The 20,244-nt window shown below is 45.3% G+C and overlaps 1 protein-coding gene across 1 annotated transcript in view; it reads right to left on the reverse strand.

Annotated features, from left to right (window-relative positions):
- Nucleotides 1–529: 529 nt before the first annotated feature.
- The window catches only part of USP31 (ubiquitin specific peptidase 31), a 65,357-nt gene continuing 45,642 nt past the window's right edge, over nt 530–20,244 (reverse strand). The window contains exons 11-16 of the mRNA XM_032396216.1: nt 19,686–19,815; nt 15,330–15,449; nt 12,569–12,794; nt 7,544–7,702; nt 5,870–6,022; nt 530–3,738 (exon numbers count right to left, since the gene is read on the reverse strand). Coding sequence (XP_032252107.1) covers nt 2,171–3,738; nt 5,870–6,022; nt 7,544–7,702; nt 12,569–12,794; nt 15,330–15,449; nt 19,686–19,815 — 2,356 coding nt within the window. The 3' untranslated portion in view covers nt 530–2,170. The remainder of the gene's footprint in view (nt 3,739–5,869; nt 6,023–7,543; nt 7,703–12,568; nt 12,795–15,329; nt 15,450–19,685; nt 19,816–20,244) is intronic.

A 20,244-nucleotide genomic window follows, 5' to 3' on the forward strand; every position in this document is an offset into this window, starting at 1 on the left:
TAGGAGATTTCAAATGAGATTTACCTATTTCAAAGAAAGACAAGAGGCTCAAATCAGACAAACATTCAATTCCTGATACTGATGATCCCATACTTGGTGCATCCTTTTCAGGAAATAAAAGTGACACAGAAAAACCAACGGTGGCTAAACACTGATGGGGCTGTCAGTGTGCCCGTGGAAGCAGTGACCACACTGAGCGCAGCCAGTCTTGGACAGTCACACTACAGTAGAGGAGAGGAACGCTGCTTTGGGAGACCAGAAGCCGATGCAGTGCAACAGCGATACCTAGTGAAGGGGTGAGTACAGGACCGAGTGCACCGGGCAACAGGCTCACGTTCAATGAACTTCATGGAGCACTATGGTAACTTTCACAAGGCTGAGTAGCCAAGTCTTAAAAATTGCAAGGGTCTAAAACGCCAGCTACCCTCAACATAAATGGCCTCCAGACTTGCAAGTTACCTGCTAATGCTCAAAGTAGCAGCAAAATAAAGTTAGAAACCTATTGGAAATATTTCCCAAGAGGTATTCATGGGGGCGGGGGGGGGGGGGGGGGGGAACAGGAGAAAAAAAAAAGGCAGTGCAGAATTCATAGCTATGCATGTGTACATGTTCTAATTACTTCACACACAGCAATACTGAAAAGGGAGGTTATAAATGGATCTGTGCACCAAGAGTTCAGGAAGAACTGGAAGGGTTTATAATTTTTTTAAAAGTTAGTATTTAAAAGCATATAAACTTAGCATGCTATATTTCATGGCAAAGTGACAAATGCTATTCAAAGAGAATCAGGACCATGACTCTCTTGACATTTTAAAAAAAATAGAAAAAGAAAAAAAAAAAGCTAAAAATTGCCAGGATACCTCCAGAAAGCTTGAAGAATTATGTATCTTGCTTATCTGTAAGATTTTTGTGAGGTTCCCTGGTTTTCTAAACAAGAAATGCAATTTGCACTGACAATGCCAGATGGAACATGCTCCAATCCTGCTTCTGAGTCCTGGGTAAGAGATTAAGTCTTAAGCACAAAGAAGAAATAAATGACTTACTGAAAAGCAGTCTACAACTGAGACTGACAGGCAGCATCAGAAGCGCACACATAATACTTTGTCACACGTTGCTTCAACACACCATCAACTGACTTTTGGCATTAGGCAACTTCTTTCCTCTCCAAGTTACAAGAAACATGGGCATGCGCACACAGGGCAACATGGAGCTTTCAGCTTCTAACATAGGAAAAAGCAACACCAGAGAAGGAAAATGGTACAGATTCATGCATCCAGTTCAGAATCCATTTTTTTCCGGAAATCTTTCAAAGATGTCAACTGCTCTACATTTCAAAATCCCATGGCCATAGCTAGCGAATTTAGAAGGAAAACAAAATTAATCAGTGACTGGCTCTCTGGCTGTCCAATTTGCCACCCCTTAGGACATATCCTAAGAATCAAGACAGCTTATGGTACACACATCTTTGCAGACATGAAGCTATGAAAGACTTCATTTCTACCTCTAGAAATTTCTATCTGTGGCAGTTGGAGAAATGACAGTCACTCACAGGCCACCTTCTTCATTGTGCATCCACCCTAGACTAGCTGAGTATATACCTGAGAAACATTAGTGTTAAAATATTGCCCTTTGCAGAGACTGGTAGATGGGGCCAAAGTGCAGAAAGCAACAGTCTTCTCTCGGTTTGTTTCACTGTTAGCGTCACAGTTTTTAGAGCTCCTGGTGCCACATGACAATTAGCTGTGAGGACAAATCCTGCTCAGATGAAACCCAAGTCAAATAACCGGTCCTTCCACAGCACACACTAATGACAGCTTAACTGGCTCACAGGTTTCCAAACCCTAGTATCCAACAAAAGTCATTAGAGTTCTCTAGAAAGAAATATGTACAATTGCTAAAGGGACCACCCAGGGTCTCGTCTACAATTATTCCAGTTAGCTTGGTATCAATACTTTGCCTATGGCTGTTATTTGGTTCAATGGCAGAATAAGGCGACGCTTTTGACAATTTGCAGTTGAATTCTACACACACACACGCGCACACACACGCACACACACTAGGCACGTGACCCGAAACATACAAAACAAAAGCACAGAGGGCTTTGGTGGGAGGGAAGGGGTTCTAAATAAATAAACATCTTTACAGATAAAACACTTGGATTGCAGAAACATCACTGAGGTTTTTGAGAAGGCCGTGCAGAGGTTTGCATGCTAGAAGAGAACTGTTTTGAGGATTTCGCAGCAGACTGCCTGCCACCAGATGGGGGCACTCCAGAATCTAGCTGGGAAGACTTGGATTTGCGAGCGGACAGCAGGGAATGTTTAGCAGAAGCAGGGTCCTTGGAGACAAGCTGCTCTTTTCCAACTGCACTTGCACTTGGCTGCTGGAAACCTGGAGGCTGGTAGCCTTTCTCTGCCTTCTCATCCCCAGCATTCTTACCAGCCGACTTGACAGAGCTCCCACCGGCCTTCTTGGAGAGCAAGGTTGTTTTGCCAAGGTCAGTCGACCGCCGGGTTTCCTTCTGTCTCAAGGCTGACTTGAAGAAGGATAGCCCCTTGTCCTCCGACTTGCTGTCCCTCTTCAGACCAGCCTTCATGTTTGTGTTGGGGGAACGCAGGCTGGCCATGGAGGAGCTCCTGACGTGCTTTCCATCCCCTCGGCCCTCCCCCGCCCTGGCCTGGTTCACCCGAGGGGAGTTGGGTTTAGAGCTGGAGGTGACGCTGGCTCTGTCCGAAGCCAGGCTTTGCCTGGAGCCCTCTCTACTCAAGCTCCGGTCTGAAGTCCTGCTCTTCCCAGGAGGGAACGGACCCCTTGCAGCAGAGCCCGAGGCTTTTTTGGCAGATGTGGAGGAAGCAGTGTAGGTGAGGGAGGAAGATGATTTCTGTTTCTGGGGTGAAGGAGATGACACGGAGTCCTGGGGTTTGGGGGAGGACTCCTTTCTGGGCTGGCCAGAGGCAGGGGAGGAATGCCGTCCACTGGCCCTGGAAGAAGAATCTGCTTTGCTTCGGGAGCGGGAGGGCTTTATAGAAACTTTTACAGGAACAGGAGAAGAAGGAGATGTACTTGAAAGAGATGATTCCTGGCTTGCCAAGACTGGTCTCCCCTTCCGCAAGCCTCTATCTGGCTCAGAAGCGCCTCTGGAGCTGGGGGATCTCCTGGCTGTGCTGTCTGATTTCTTCGTGAGGGAGCCCGGGTGGCTGGTGGGCTTCACCTCTTTGACTGGAGAGCTGTCTACAGAATCGCTCTGATCCACATAAGCAATCTGGTTATTGTTATCAAATGGATCAGAGACTGGGGGCACACGATCCCCTTGTGCTGAGTTTTTGCTCTGTGTGTCTACAACACTGGAGTTCAATTTGCGGGTGTCTGATTCATCTCTGAACACACCTTCCATGACAGCCAGAGGGGCCCGACCCACAGCCTTGTGCTCACGTCGGCTGTGACTATCACTTGGTTCCTGGTAACTGCTGGCAAGGTTCCTCAAGCTGCCAAAGCAAGAGATGGAGACCTTGTCGTCCACTGCCTCCCCGATCTTCTCCAAGGTGGAGGCAGAGGTGTGGATTGGAGAGTCCCCTGAGAACCGGGAGGGAGAACTGGAGCGCATCTGCAGCTTGGCGGACAAGGACCAAGAAGGTCTAATGCAATTGTCGTTAACGGCCAAGGGGCTGGTGACAGAAGATCTGGATGACAAGCTCTGACGCTGGACACTTCTCACGAATGGTCGAGTTGAGAAACCTCCTGAATGCAGCAGAGAGAATAGCATTAAGCTAAACCGAAAACATGTCCCAGCAACACCTTAAGATATTGAAGATGGAAGGAAGGCAAGCCTGGTGGAATGACAGGAGCGTGACTTTCAGAGCCAGCATGTCTGGGGTCATAAGAGCAGCCACGTGACTTCAACTTTTCTGAGCTCAGTTCTCCTATCTATAAAATAGGGACATTCTAACTCAGGGATCGGCAAACTCTTTACTTCTTGCTGTACGTCGGGGGTCAAGAGACTTAACGGCCCAGGCAGTTAATACTCTAGGCTTTGTGGGCCAAATACTCAACTCTGTCACTGCAGCATGAAAGCCACCACAGAAGACACATAGACAAACGGGTGTGGCTGTGTTCCAATAAAACCTTATTTACAAATAAAGGCAGGGGCCATATTTGGCCCATAGGCTGTCTGCTCTAACTCACAGGACTACTATAAGAACTAGATAAAATCCTGAAAGTCCTATGCCCACCTGACATTTCACAGACGCTCAGTAAATGTGAGCTGCTGATCCAGCTTCTTCATCTAACTAAGGAGAACCAGGGCCCACAGAAGTCAAGTCATTGCTCAAGATCACACAGAATCAGAGGCAGAGCTAACACCAGAACCACAAACCCTTGCCCCTGACTCAATGCCACATGGAGCCTGGCTTGTAATTATTGACTATAACAGCAGACCAGTGGAAAGAACCACAGACAATACACTCCTATCCTGAGTGACTTCAAACTTCTAAAGGCAATATCCATAATTAGAATAATATACTCCTGAGTCATCTCCAACTTCCAAAGAAAAAGTTCATAATTAGAACTACATACTTCTATTTTGAGTGCCTTAATACTTCCTTCCAAAGAAAATATTCTAAATTAAATTTCATACATACTTGGTACTGTAGCTGTGGTATTTATAAAACCATCCAGATAAGATCCCCAGAGACAGGCTCTGTTCTGTGCGCACCACCCGGCATCAGTGTGATGATGATGCTTAAGAGGATACTGATTTCACCAACTACACAGACCGAGGGCAAACCAGCTTACTGTTAAAACAACAGTGAATTCTAAATTTAAAGGCTGCAATGAGAAAAACCTCTACCTAAACAAGCAAAGATCCACTGGCTGGTTTTCCATAAAATGTCAGGAGCTTAGCAATTCCAGCTAAGTACTCTTGTTATTTTACAAATAAAGAGGCAACAAGACAGAAGAGGGAGAGGGGCTGGAGCTACAATGACGCAGACCTCCCCGGCCAAGCAGCCCCTTCCAGCCTCCTGTTGTTTCCCTCCACTTCACGTTCTCACAATTACCCATCACTAGACGCAGACTACAGGATTACAGCAACTGACATGCTGGCCGCAGAAGGAGACTTGCTGGGAGATGAGGCACCGTCCTCATTAGAGAAGCTGAGCTCACTCTCGCCTCCTCCCAGCCTCAGTGCCTGGGCTGCCTGATCCCTCCCGCACCACCTGGGGTTCCTGTCAGAACTGAGGGTTCTGCTGCCGTTACTCAAGCGGTAAGTAAAGGTAAAAAAAAAAAAAAAAAAAAAGAGTTCTATTTGTATCATATTTCCCAAGTTTTTATATTGTGACCATCTTCAGAATTCTTAAAAACTACCTTTATGCAGAAGCAAGAGTTTTTGTTCTAGATGCTTCTGTACTTAAAAGAACACGCTACAAATTCCTCTAAAGGAAACCGCGGTGGAAAAGGGAGAAGCCAAGAGTCAGGAAGCCCCCAGCGGAGCCAGCACAGAGACGACTCCTTGCCAGGAAGGAGGCCCTGGGCAAATCACCCTTGCGGAGTCCCCTTACAGCTTATTTTAGGAACTTTGAAAAGCACTTTGAAAGAAATGTATACATTATTATACAGAGTTAAAGCTCCAGCCTCCACGCTAGACCTTAGAAGTGGAAAATAATGAAGTAGGAGGAGAAAGTCATCCTAGAGGTCACAGAGGAAAAGCGAATGATCCGGTTTATAGAAAATGGCACTTAGGATTGTAACCCACAGCTACACAGCCCTTTTACCTTCTCCCAGTCTTGTTGGGGCTTAATTCCTAAGCATGAGGGACCCTGTGCTGTGTCTATGAGACACCATTGTACAAATGTGTCACAAGACCCATACCCACCATCGTCTTCACTCCTCTCCCCGGCCATCTCCACCGACTCGGACAACGAGGCCAGGGAGGTGCGTCTGGAGGAAGCTGCAGAGGTCACGCTGGCTTGCTTGCTCCCCGGAAGCCGGCTCACCCAGTGTTCACACAAGGAAGAACTTGTGGAGCCTGCAGTAAAGAAAGCGGGCACTGAGGTCAGGCCAGAATCCCGGGCTGGCGGCTTGGCACACACCCTCACAAAAGTGCTGCTGCCGGAGCTGGGAGGTGGCCGATGTCAGTATTAATTCCCAGACCCCAAGCAGACCTGCGCCTGCTTGAATATCCCTTTAAGATGAGAAGAAGGAGGCCAGACTCTCGCACATGTTGATAGTAATGAAATCCAAGTATAGGCATGGACACTTCGTACTGCAAAGTGCAGGTCTTAAGTGCTGGCAATAGAATCGTTCATACTCATTCTACAAATATTTATTAAGCACCTACTGCCGAGTACTGTTCTAAGCACACACAGAAAAAATTCTGACACAGAGCAAATAAAAGTGGCATGCTCCATTATCTTCTTAGCCTCACTGCTTTCTGGAGTCGTTACGTCATTTTCACGATGTTAATATACAAACACACACACATGCACTCACCCAGGATATGTGTCAATCTGTACTGTCCATTCCAGGGATGCCCTGAAATATATTCCAGAGCAACAGAAACTGCTCTCAAAATTGAGAACATGTCTCAAATAGACCTCAAGAGGGTGTAATTTCCAAGCATATCTCAGGCTCCGGAAAGCACTGGGGAAAAGCACTAGAGCACTAGAGTTCCCACTCTCTTAAAGGAGTGAGTGGCTACGGAGAGGCAGGTGTACTGCGTGAGGCTTGATTCCAGCAGGGGCTCACTCTGCTTCAGCTGTGCCTCCTTTCAGCGGCTTCGAACCTACCCCTCACAAGCTTCAACCCAGGGTTAATACTCTCTAACATGATCCCATGTTACCATGTCCCCGTCCTCAGCCACAGTCTCTTAAACTCTGCATTAAGAAGCATGCATTGCCTTGCCGGGACTGTGTGGCTGCATCCAGACTAGACCCCATCCAGCTAAACCCAGCCCATCTAATAGACTGTAGCCTTCAACCCTTCTAATGGAACAGGCCGACTGCACAGGGAAAAAGAACTATTTTTAATAGTGCTTTACCTTTTCTAAAAGGCCCTAACGTACATTTTCCTAATCTGATGTACACAATGACCCCATAAGGCAGGTATTATTAGTACTCCCACATTACAGATGATTAAACATGTGGCTTGGATGGGATGTGCTCCAAGATGATGGATCCAACCAAAACATGGCAAAGCCAAGTCTCATTCCCTTTTAGGGTAACATGCCGTACTGCTTTTTTTTTTCTTTCCTTTCTTCCTTCCTTCCTTTCTTTCTTCCTTCCTTCCATTCATTCATTAATTCCACAAGCAGACATGGCGTGCTCACTTTGAGACAGGCTCTACATGCTTCCATGTGAATGCTGCTGGTTCACACATTCCACCCCTATTTCCTTGACCCACAATCATTTTGGTTTCCAGATTAAATGCAAATGTGAGGATTGATCTGATCAACCCCACAGAGTCATGAGATCTTGTGGAGAAGTTCTCTGGACTATTAATTACAATCTTCTGTTCTAGAAAAACCTACCAAAGAATAAGTTGGCCTTACCTGCCACTGAGCTGTTGGCTGACCATGATGGAATAGCTGTCCGCCTCTGGTAGAAAAGGATGTACGCCATCTGTGTGCAGACCTCATCTTCCGACAGCTGCTGCACATCACTGTCATCGAAGCAGTACCAGAGGCCGTCCACAGAGTTCTTACAGTACGCTGCCAAAGAGGAGCCTGTCATCAGTACCAGGGGAGGGGGGCACCAACCACTCCACTCTGCCCACAGACACCAGTGCTTTGGCTCGTATCATTAACTCAAGAGCTTTTTAAAGCTGCATGTAGTAACATATGAAGGGGTAAAAAATCCAAATTGCCTATCACGCTCAGGCAAAATGTTTCAGGAAATTTTAAACTATTCCAAATGGACAAAATTCTATTTAATCTTAGAAAACACAATATACCCATTTATTTAAACCAGTGGGTCTCAACCTGGGACAATTTTGCTCCCCTAGGGACATCTGGCCATGAATGGAGACATTTTTGACTGTCATACTAGGGGTTAGGGTGCTACTGGCATTGAGTGGGTGACTGGGGATGCTACTAAACATTCTACGATGCCCAGGACAGTCCCAGCCACAAGAATTATCCAGCCATACTGTCAAGAGTGCTGAGGCTGGGAAACCCTGATACAAGCATGTTGTCACATTTTAGTGTTTATTAGAGATAGAAAATAGAACTAGAAATAATGATACTAATACTAGCAGCAACTAATATTTGTTTAGCACTTATTATGTGCCAAACTTCTCAGCTAATCCTATGACATTTGTTCTATTATTATTTCCATTTTACAGAGGCTCAAAAAAATGAACAAGTTTGCCCAAGGTCAAGTAGCTGGTGAAAAGCAGGGCCCAGTTCATATCAAGTGTATCTAGTCCCTGAGCTTGCACTTAAACTACCCCACCCTGCTTCTCAGGGGTAGCACCAACAAGGCCCCAGTGGAAGTCCCCCAGCAAACTAAGAACATTTGAGCTCATGAATGCATGCGTGTTTCTCTCCAGTTCAAATTCTAAGCCTGAGAGAGAAATAAAGACCATTCGAGTACCAACAAAAGCAGACAAGAACTTAGTGTTCATGAAGCCATGTGATCTTGTAAGGATATATCAAGAGGTGTGATTAAACTTGATCCAAAGGGGTACATTCTTATCACGCTTTCTAAAAATACCCATTTATTGGAGCAAGAATAAATGAGTGCTAGAATATTTTGCTGAACACTCAGAGGCAGGGCACATAGCGTCCTGAGGCGCCAAAGAGTGACTCCCTCGCAGGCGACAACCACATTTGTGAGTATGGAACCTTAAGAAATGAAAGGGACTGAGGCGAGGGGGGGCTACACTGGGCATGTCCCCGAAGAGAAGAGCAGAATAAGAATCTTTGATCGTGGGGAGGGAAATCATGGACCGCTATGGGCTCCTAGGACCAGAAGGGGAGAGAAGTAGAGAGAGAGGTAGCACATGGAGCTGGTAAAACGGCAACTGGCCAGTGGTGTCAGGTCAGGCTCGATATAGAAATGACCCGGCTGGCGAGGTGGCTGCTCTTCTGGAGTGGGACTCGCCCAAGACAAGGTGACAGAACAGCCCAGCACTAGCATCAGTCTGTTTCTCTTCAGGGTGGTCTGGTTCCCAGTCACAGCAAGGCAACTAAGGCAGCACGGCAAATCACTAACGGTTTCAGTGTATTTACCAAATAATTCTACTTGCTTTTCTTCCTGGCACTAGCTTCTCAAGTGTTTTCTAGACAAGTGCTACTCAAATTGTGGTTCATAGACTGCTGCCGGTCCACAACAAGATAAGCACCCAAACTGAAATTAGCATTTAAATAGCAATCTGACACTGCCGTGATATTCTTTCTGTATTTTTACAAAGACTGATTCATGAAAAACGAAATTTTGAAAAAGAAAAAAGGCAGGTTCTTCATCATGGAAGTTTGATCTAGAATTCATACACAAGTTAGCCATACACGTACCATGTGATTATAGCTAGAACTAGTACAAAATAAAATTCCAAATAAAGACTTAAAAACATGTTATCTTGAATTCAACAATACAAAGGCATTTAAAATGTTCTCTAAACTAAAACCCTAAACTTTTATGTATCAATGAGAAAAGCAGTGGTATGGCCTAGGCATCACAAAGGGGAAATAATGCAGAAAGTGCCTAAGCTCTTCCTAGGTAACAATAGGCTGCGAGAGGCAGGTCCGAGCACTTCTAGTTCACTGGCGTAGTCACCAAGTTCATGTAAGGTCACCTGCTGTAGGTCACAGAGCGTGGAAGAGGTGTCTAGCTTCTAGCCCATGCTCCTGACTCTAAACTATGGGGCCTCCCAAGTACCTGCAGGTTTTCAGGCATTTTCCAAAGCCCACTCTATATAAAGAAGAACACGATAGGATAAAATCCAGTACTGTCCTCTTTTTCTCAACAATTTCTTGTTGGAAAGTGCATTATTTTCCTGAGAAACAATATTATCAACGGAAGACACATTCTTTACCGAAGCTGAAGCTGCGTGAACACTAACCAGGGATGCTGGAAAAGGTGTTACCACACCAGCTAACCAGTGGACTGAAATCACCCCTAAGTCCCTTTCCATTTGAAGAGTCCATGAGTGTATAATTCTATTACTCAGGATCAAAGAACACAGACATGACTGGTAACGCCACAAAGGCAAACATCCAATCAGACACATGACATTTAAATGCAACTGGCCCCATAAAATATAAATACAAAATATGCAAGACACAAAATTCAGTCTTATCAGATTTTAAATTTGATTTAAACCAAAATACAAGGTAAAATACATCTAAATGTTTAATTAACTTTTGTCTTCTAGGGTCTTCGACTTCTCTATCTCGTTTTTCTCCCTGAGTGTGCTTCCTAGGGCGGGTAGAGGCGAAACAAACCGTTCTACTATGAGATACACTCCAAGTTGGGATCATTCCTCTCACAAATAATTGTTGCCTGCAGCATCTAAGTACTAAACGAATGTGAGCTAAAAGGGTTTCAAGAATAAAAGATTACTGTATCCAGTCACCTGCCGCATCCCCGCCTCCTGTGGTCTCCGAGAGCAGGTTGAGTGAGTGTGCTGGTGGAGGGGCTCTGGAGCCTGCGGAGGGGGCTCTCGGGGCTAACTGCTAGGGAAGGGTCTCACAGATGTTTAAAAACTAACTGGTGGAGCCCAACCTCCTCCACCTCCCCTGACCTTTATGAATCACCGGTGCCCTGGAGTCTTACTGCATGAAGCACTGAGTTCATGAAGAAAGGAAGTCCCTAGAAGTACACATGTGAAATGTGCTTAGTGTGAAGGAAGCAAAAATCCAAGTCCTGGCCGCCCACCCATACAGACTGCCAAATTAACAGCAGCGCCCTCCATGGACTCCCCCCAACACAAATGTCCAAGGAAGAGTCCCCACACCTGCCTGCCACCCCGATGTTCACACATGCCCTTAAGCCAATAATTCCAGTTCTGAGACCAATCTCGAGGAATTACAAAACTAGAATATAAACTAAAAGATGTTCATCAGTGTTACAGTCAAAGTTAAAAACCAGAGACAGTAGACATGTTCAACAATGGGGAATGGCTATATAAAATTAGAGTTCCATCAACAGAATGTTCTGTGGTCATGAAAAAACTGTATAAAAATTAAGCACCAACATCCAAATACTTCTGTTACAGTGAAGTGTGAAGACTGGGATACGGGGACATGTACATAGCACTCGCACCTCACTGTGCTTCTGATTCTGAAACTTTTATTGTCTGTCTCCCCGTCAGCCCATCTGGTCCTGAGGTACAGAGAGCAGGTTACTATCCCCACAGCTTCTCCTGTGCCTCCAGCATGCTCTGACCATTCCCACGGCCCCCTGCTCCACCCCCTGTGCACATTTCCACCACAGAACCTATGACACATTACTGATCTTACGTATCACCTGGCCCTATTTCCCCCTACCTGATTACACTCCGGGAAGACAGAGGTTGAGGCCTATTCATTTCTGATGTGCCTCTGATGTGAGCCCAGGGCAAGCTACGCAGGACGTGCTCCATGAATGTTCACCTAAATAGAACCTACCAGTACAATCATGACAGTGTAAAATAATGGCCAAAACTTACAGAAAAACACTGGAAGAAATGTTACCTACGTACAAGGGATATTATTATTCAGCCTTAAAAAGGAAGGAAATTCTGACACATATTAGAACATGGCTGAATCTTACAGACATTATGCTACATGAACTAAGCTGAACACAAAAGGACAAATACTATATGGGTCCACTGATAGAAGGTTCCAGGAGTAATCAGATTCACAGAGACAGGAAGATTGGTGGTGGCCAGGAGATGGGGGGAAGAGGGCAGAGGGGAATTACTGTTTAATGTTTCAGTTTGGGAAGAAGAAATGTTCTGGAGACGGGATGGTGGTGAGGGCCACAAAACAATGTGAATGTACTTAACACCACTGAACTGCACACTTCAAACATGGTTCAAATGGTCAATTTTGATATGTATATTTATCACAATTTTTTAAAAAATGTTGCCAATGGTTATTTTTGAGTGATGAGCCCATGGATGATGGTAATGTTCTCTCTAGCCTATAAATTTCAGATAATGAACACAGTCGCTTTTAAAAAATGAAAAATAAATTTAGCCTTAAAACAAAGAGAAAAACTCTTCCAGGTCACTATAAAGACACTATAAAGCAGGTTCATAAAATCACTCCAAATAAGGGAGAAGCTAGAATTTCAAGGAGGTGGAGTGAAACCTTAAATGTGGAGTGCAGGGGAGGTAATCACAGTGAGCCCTTGGTGGCCCAGATGGTGCTGTCTGCACGCACCGCTCCCCAGTCAGGTCAGACAACTACTGGAGGACCCAACTCAGGAAAAGAAGGAAGAATTTTCATTTATTTGCTCTTGGACAGCGATCCAGAGGATGAAAACTGCCCTCAAAGTTGGCACACTGTTCTAAAGCAAAAGTAACCCTGTCACAAGTAAAACCTGTCTGAAGGAAGGGTCAGCACAGACGCCCGGCCTCTCGCACTGCAGACCTGTGTAGTGCCCCCCTTGCATGGTGCCATGATGATTGCACACAGCATACAGGTCATAGACGTAGTCCTCAGGGTCCCTCCCGAGTCCATAGGGCCGTCTCCATGGAGACCAATGGGATGGCAAACTCCAGCTGCTCTGACTTCTCTTAACCACATGAGGTGTCATGTCCAGGCCAGTCAAGGGGAACTTGACCATGTTCTGAAGTTTCACACGCCTGTCTCCTTCCTGTTGCAAGAAGAAAAACAAGTTCTGATGATATTTTCATGCAAGTAGATGGTAGATCAGTTTTGTGTGGAATGTGGACCCTATCAGCTAGAGTGGTTTGAGTTACCTGATGTTTCCCAAGACACATTCAAAATAGGGAAACTCACTAACAGTTTTAACTATCTGGAGGAACAGGTTGTAATACCACTAAAAGTAGAACAAGCAATGACCTACATATAAGGGGTGATGAGCCTCTGAGTCCATTTCCTTATCTGATAGAGGGGTTTTAGGTTTTAGACTTACAAAATGACATTATCAGGCAGTTCATCCTGATACCTCTGTCACAGAGGCATGAACAGCGATGGAGTGCTCATGTATGTGAGGGACGACGCGCACAGAACAGCGCTGGATAAGCAGTGCGCCCTATCACCAGCCCCCACCTCCTCCAACAAGCATGTTACCGCTTAACACTGACTTGATATATTCATTTAGTTGATAATCTTAGGTAATCTGTACTTTCCATTAAGGCCACTGGGAAATCTTCTGAAATCCAACCGTCAGCTCAACAGCTGTTTTCTAAATGTTTCCTGTGTCTGTGGGAGCTTTAAGAAATTAACAGCCATGGCTAATGCCCACCCCAAGGAGCCATGGATCTATTAAGACAAGAAAAATGTTCGTAAGAGAAAGGCAGGATGAGCCCTGGATGGTCAGGAAGGTCAGACTAAAGAATCTGGACCTTGTTCTGCAGTCAAGCACTGAGGCCTGAGGGCGGAGGGGATGTCATCAGAGCTGTGTAAGCAGTGCACAGGATGTGACACAAAGGGAGGAGCAGCTTAGGCTAAGAAATCAAGGAGAAGACAATGTGACTGCAACCAGCTGGGAAGTTTCACAGGTCTGCAGTGGCATGCTGACGGCCAAGAATGGGGAGAAGGGGGGTGCCTGGGTGGCTCAGTTGGTTAAGCAACTGCCTTCAGCTCAGGTCATGATTCTGGAGTCCCGGGATCAAGTCCCACATCGTGCTCCCCGCTCAGCGGGGAGTCTGCTTCTCCCTCTGACCCTCCCCCCTCTCATGCTCTCTCTCTCTCTCCCATTCTCTCTCTCAGATAAATAAATAAAATCTTTAAAAAAAAAAAAAAAAAGAATGGGGAGAAGGGGACACACTCAGGAGGCCATGCAGAGGCACAACCAAACTGAAGAGGTAACTGGCTACAGGGGAGGGACAAGAAAGAAGTCAAAAGCGACACTGCAATTTTGAGTCCGAGGTGTGTTAAGGGTGGGGATATGCCTTCTACAGAAACAGAAAGCGAAGGAAGTTACTGTGCATATGTGGAAGGGGCCAGAGAAGGCTGGGCTCTGAACCTCACCAGCTCTCTACGTGCAGATCCCAATGGAAGCATGCAGTTGGGACATTCTTTACTAAAGAAGCCAGACCCTAAACCTTTGAGTGAAAGCCCAGCCCTGGGGATCCTCTGCATGTCACCACAGACAGTTCCACTTCATCAGCAAGTCCTAAACATCTTTTGATTCTATTCCGATCTCATCTCCATTGCCACTGCTCCATAGAAGCCATCAGCATCCCTCCCCTGGATGGCTGCCTTGGTTCCCTTCAGATCTCCCTAGCTTCATTCGTGCAGCCTCACATTCTCTACACGGCAGCCAGAATGGTCTCTTCAAATCACAAATTTGGTCATGTTGCTTCTCTGTTTATAACCCTTTATCAGAATCCCACTCTGCCCACAAGGGTCTGCTTGGCCAGCCCCTGCGTACCCCTTCCACCTCAGCTCACAGCTTCCCCCATCCTCTGGAGCTGCAGCCAAATAGGCCTGCTTTCAGTCTCTGGCACATGCTATCCGCACTCAGGGCTTTGCATGCATTGCTCCCTCTGCCACTGTTGAGTGCACAGCCCTGCTCCCCTCCTCACCTGGGAAATGCCTCCTACTAATCTTTCAGATACAAACCTTAAAGCCAGGCCTCAGACGCTCCTTAAACATTTACTTCCTCTTTACCTCTCCTACAATGGGGCCCGCCCAGGACAACCCTAACCTCAGGGAATAGACAGCCTTTTCGGAAAAACTGACTCAGAGTAATACAGCTCAAAGCAGCTTTTCTCTGTATATATTTATGACTCATCTTCCCAACTATACGACAGCTCCTTGGGAGCAGGATAACACCCATTATTACTTTAGGTACAAAGAGAATTCTACCCACCCCAGAAAGGAGCTCTACTTTTTTTTTTTTAAAATACCAAAATACACTTACTAAAATTTAAAACACAGCATTTACAAATCTAAAGCAAGTCCTCAAGAACAAAGTAAAATATCTGCAGTATGAACTAAAATGTTTAGAATTTAAAGGGTCACAAGATGCTCAAATTTTGCTTTGGGTAAGAACAAAACATGACCCCAACCACTGGGGCAGATGTGTGTGTGTCTGTAACAACATGGACAGGAACACTAGATCAAACAGAGACACCCGAAGAATCCCCATGCAGCCCACCAGCAGAGGTGTAAGAAACATGGCCACAGCTTTTCTCACTAAGACAGAGGATTTACCTACCTGTCGAAATCTCTTTAGATGTATAATAAGCACATCAGGCAGAGTCCAGAGGCTTAACGTAATGCTGCCCTGCTGCAGCTGCTTACAGTGCGGGCAGCGCCAGGCGTCATCTGGAGCAAGCTGAAAACAAGGACACGAAACGACTTCCGTTAAGCACCACTTAAGGCAAGACTTTCTACAGAAGACCATAGCACTCACTTCCTGGTCAGGGTGTGGTACGATTCGGAATCTCTCTGGAAACCACATATGATGGGGAGTCAGTGGAAAAACACAATCACAAGAGGCACCTGGCCAGAGATGGCCCCCGAAGATTTGCTGAGTAAATTATCTCTCAAAAAGAGATCACTGAACAGGTAAATATTACACAGAGGATATTCAATGTCACAGAAGAACCTCAAATTCCACAAACTCCTAAACTCAACCTGTTGCCTTTCCATCAATATACTTTCTCCTCCTCCTCTAAGTCCTACCTCAGCAACCACCACTACCACCCACCAAAAGCAGTACTCGCGGCAGGGGCGGGGGGGCGGGGAGGGGCAGAGTATCCCAAACCTTCGAACCCTTCCCTCTTCCTCCAGTTCCACATCTATCCAAAGTAATTGTCTCTGCCATATCACACACCTGTCTCCTCTACTCCATGCCCACGAAGATGGCCTTAATCACAATCCTCACCCATGCACTTACCTGGACTTTGGCGAGTCTCCTAACTGATCTCTCTCTCCCAAGCACTGAACCCCTCTAAACAATGCCCCCCCACCTCCTGCTATTAACAAGGTCTTTCTGAACGTCAATCTGAGGCTTCAAGTCTACATATGCCATCTCTGCAGGCGAGGGTTTCAGGATGGGGACATATTCAGTTAGAGATGCCTATGAGGCATGTCTGGTGAGAGATTTAAATCCTTTCTGGAGTTCAGAAGAGGCATCAGATCGGGGACCATGAACATGATGAGGTTAAGGAAAGCATGGTGTGGATGACAATGCCCACTGAGATGGGACAGATAGCAGTCAAGAACAGAATCTTGGGGAATGCCTCTTTTTAAGGGAAAGAGCCTGAGGACGTATAGTCAGAAAAACAGGCAAACCAGAAGCATTCTTTTTTATACAGACCAAGGAGAGAGAATGGCGAGATCCTGGAGGGGTCGGCTGGAGATGGGGCAAAGGCCACAGAACTGAGCAAACCAGAGGCCACCGAGAGAATTTCAGAGGGCACTGTCAGAAGTGCAAGTCAGACGGAGGGAGGGCAAGAGCTGAAACCACCAATGGGGAATGAAGCAGAAAGGAGGAAGAGAAAGGCAGGCATGGTCACTGGAAAGGGAAACAGAATTGAGGAGATTTTCTTTTTTTTCATGACAGGGAGACCCAATCATGTTTGTAGGAAACATGGGGAGAAATAGAAGTTTGGGTAGATGGAGGTGGCTCAGACACAGACTGGCAGGGACCTACACTGTCATCCGGTAAGTCTGCACCTCTGCTGACATATTAATAGTCTCCATATGTGGCCATCCAGCCCAGAGCTTGTGGTAAAAGGGCAAGCTGTTTATTTGTTTTTTTAATTTCCAACACAGATACTTGTATAAGATACAGTAAGACTGTCCTGACAATGTCTAATAGCTATGACATTTTCTAAAACGTCTCTGATTTCTGTACTTACTGTAAACTGCTATGAAGAGCTCCTGGACCTGCAGACCATACTTGGAGCATCGCTGGTCTAGCTAACTCTGCGTAGCAAATGAAGGACAGCTATCTCAGCAGGCAGCTATTTCATTTTCAGATGGTCTGTCAGGGAGTTCTTCCTCATATTAAGACAAATTCATTCTCCCTTGTAATTTCCAATCTTTAAGTTCTGCTTTTTAGATAGAATTAAGTCCAATCCCTCATCCACAGACAGTCCTTGAAGTGCCTAAAAATAACTATCAGATCCCCACTTAAGGCCTCCTCTGTCAAAAGACATTCAGCACATCATGGTTTCCAGATGTACCATCCCCTAGCCACTCTCTCATGCCACGGTTTGTCAGTCTCTTTTAACCGTGAACATTTAAGGTAAGGAAAAGGGCAGTGCTATCACCATCTGAATTCTGGACACTGTTTTAAAGTATCCTTAAGGCAGCTGACGGTGGCTGACACATGACATTGTGGATCAATACTGAGCTTGCAGACAACTAAACCCAAAGTTACTGTCTCAAGGTCTGCTGCTAAATCCTATCTCCTCCTCTGTACCTGTACTGTTATTTTTGGACCCAGTGACTGAACTGCCCAAGTAATACTCACTTATTCATTCATTCTAGTAGGTACCTACCAAATGCCTTCTCTGTGCCAGGCACTGCTTATAGACGCTACAGTTATTTTATGACCAGGACAGACCCTCACAACTCTCTTCTTCACCCCTGCATTCCAGCTACACTGGCCTCATTCCTGTTTCTCAACCACATCAAGTTGCTTCCTTGATTTACTTATTTATCCCCACTAGACTATAAATAGCCCAGAGGCAGAACCACCACTTGGCTTGATCCGTTACATCCCCAGTACCACGCGCAGCACCTAGCACACAGTATGTACTCAGTAAACATTTAAAATGTTTCTTGCCAGCTTGAACTCATCCTTCTAGACCAGTGAGATGTTTTGTGGAATACCAATGTTGTCATATAGTAGATCTGCTCAGTTTTAAGCTTTGTGCCATTCTCAAACATCTCCCAAATTAAAAAAAAAAAAAAAAAAAAAGCAAGCCCAAACAGGACAAAGTTCCAGAGTCTGCCATCAACCCATTTTAAAGCCAACTAACTGGGGCACCTGGGTGGCTCAGTCAGTTAGGCATCTGCCTTCAGCTCAGGTCACGATCCCGGGGTCCTGGCATCGAGCCCCACATCGGGCTCCCTGCTCAGCAGGGCGTCTGCTTCTCCTTCTCCTCTCTACTTGTGTTCTCTCTCTCTCAAATAAATAAATAAAATCTAAAACAATTTTAAAAATTAAAAAAAAAAAAGCCAACTATTTTATAATTAGGCCCCAAACTGGGGGGGAAAAAAAAAAACAGGTCATATAAAAAACTATTATTAAAGGAATGAGCTATGAACAGCTTGGGGGAAAAAGATTCTGTGAGAATATTAAAAGTATTTTCAAATATTTAAAGGACAGACAAGTGGAAGAAAATTAAGACTTGTTTCACTATATACAAGAGTGAGCAGTAACAATGAGCAGTCAAAATTATGATCCTAACATCAACTCAAGATTAGATGAATGCCAAGTACTCTAGTCAAGGCTCCTCAAGGTGCATAAAAACCTGGAGAGTTTTATTTATTTATTTTTTTTTTAAATGTTTTTTTTTTTTTTTTAAAGATTTTATTTATTTATTTGAGAGAGAGAATGAGATACAGAGAGCATGAGAGGGGGGAGGGTCAGAGGGAGAAGCAGACTCCCTGCTGAGCAGGGAGCCCGATGTGGGACTCGATCCCGGGACTCCAGGATCATGACCTGAGCCGAAGGCAGTCGCTTAACCAACTGAGCCACCCAGGCGCCCCAAAACCTGGAGAGTTTTAAAAACCACACAGGCCTTGGCCCCATCCGCAGAGACTTACTTATCCATGTATCTGTCCATTCTTCCATTCAAATATTTACTGAGTCCCCTCTATCTGCCAAGCACTGTGTTGACTGGTCTGAAGCATGCTGTCTGATAGAACTTTCCATGTATACCCGCACTGAGAACTCCAAATGTGACTAATGCAGCTAAGGAACTGAAATTTTATTTCGTTTTCATTAATTTAGTTTAAATTTAAATAGGTTCTGGCACCTATGTTCTTAGTACCAAAAAATTAAGAATCACTATTCTGGTTACTAGGGCCAATGATTTAAAATCTCTAAATTGAGGGGCGCCTGGGTGCCTCAGTTGGTTAGGTGTCTGCCTTCAAGCTCAGGTCATGATCCCAGGGTCTTGGGATCGAGCCTCACGTCGGGCTCCCTGCTCAGCGGAGTCTGCTTCTCCCTCTCCCTCTGCCTCCCACCCACTTGTGCTCGATCTCTCACGCACGATCTCTCTTTCTCTCAAATAAAGTCTTAAGAATAAATAAATAAAATCTCTAAATCGAAACAAAAAAGTGTATTATTGTTAAAAGGGGAAAATATTAACTACAAAGTTTCACTTCTAGAGCATTTCAATCAGTCAAAATTTTCTAGTAATCTAAACTACTTTTTGTTAAAGTCCTAAAATGGATAGCACTTAGATGCCCATTATGTGTGCAGCAGAACTTACATGAGTGCAGAATGTCTGGGGACTTTTCTGGAGCATCATTTGCTTCTCTGGTGTCATCCTGCCCCACCCCCCTCCCTGCCCCCCTCACCACCTAAGAAGTGCTGCCAGGCTCTTACCCGCTCCTCTTTGGTGTAGAGCTGGAAACACTGGGATAAAGTGCAAGTCTGAGGCTGATGATGACGCTCCCTCTGCAGACGGACGCTTTCTGCATCAGGAATATATTCATCTTCAGTATTTACAAACAAGCTGCAATGGGGGAAGGGGTGGGTATTTATCAGAGAATGTCTTACAAAACTGACCCCAAAATTGCAGCTTCACAGTGTGACTATAAATTTATAACCAAAAAGAACCAGTGTGTAATGAAAGCAAACAGGTTATCCAACTGGTCATCCAACTTTTCTATGTTTCAAAATATTCTTGAAAAGTTCTGTATCTATAAAGTTATTTTCAAGAAATAACTTGGGAGTTGGTTTTCATGGGATTGGCCATGAACTATTAATTCATATATTCTTGTCCTTTGTATCTAAGGCCATGCATTTGGCATAATTTACTAGAATTAATGGGCCTGTAATAAAAATCAAAGGGGCACCTGGGTGGCTCAGTTGGTTAAGCATCCCACTCTTGATTTCAGCTCAGGTCATGATCTCAGGGTTGTGAGATTAAGCCCTGAGTCGG

This window comes from Phoca vitulina, unplaced genomic scaffold (assembly GCF_004348235.1).
Source record: "Phoca vitulina isolate PV1807 unplaced genomic scaffold, GSC_HSeal_1.0 scaffold90, whole genome shotgun sequence".
Classification (NCBI taxonomy): Eukaryota; Metazoa; Chordata; class Mammalia; order Carnivora; family Phocidae; genus Phoca; species Phoca vitulina.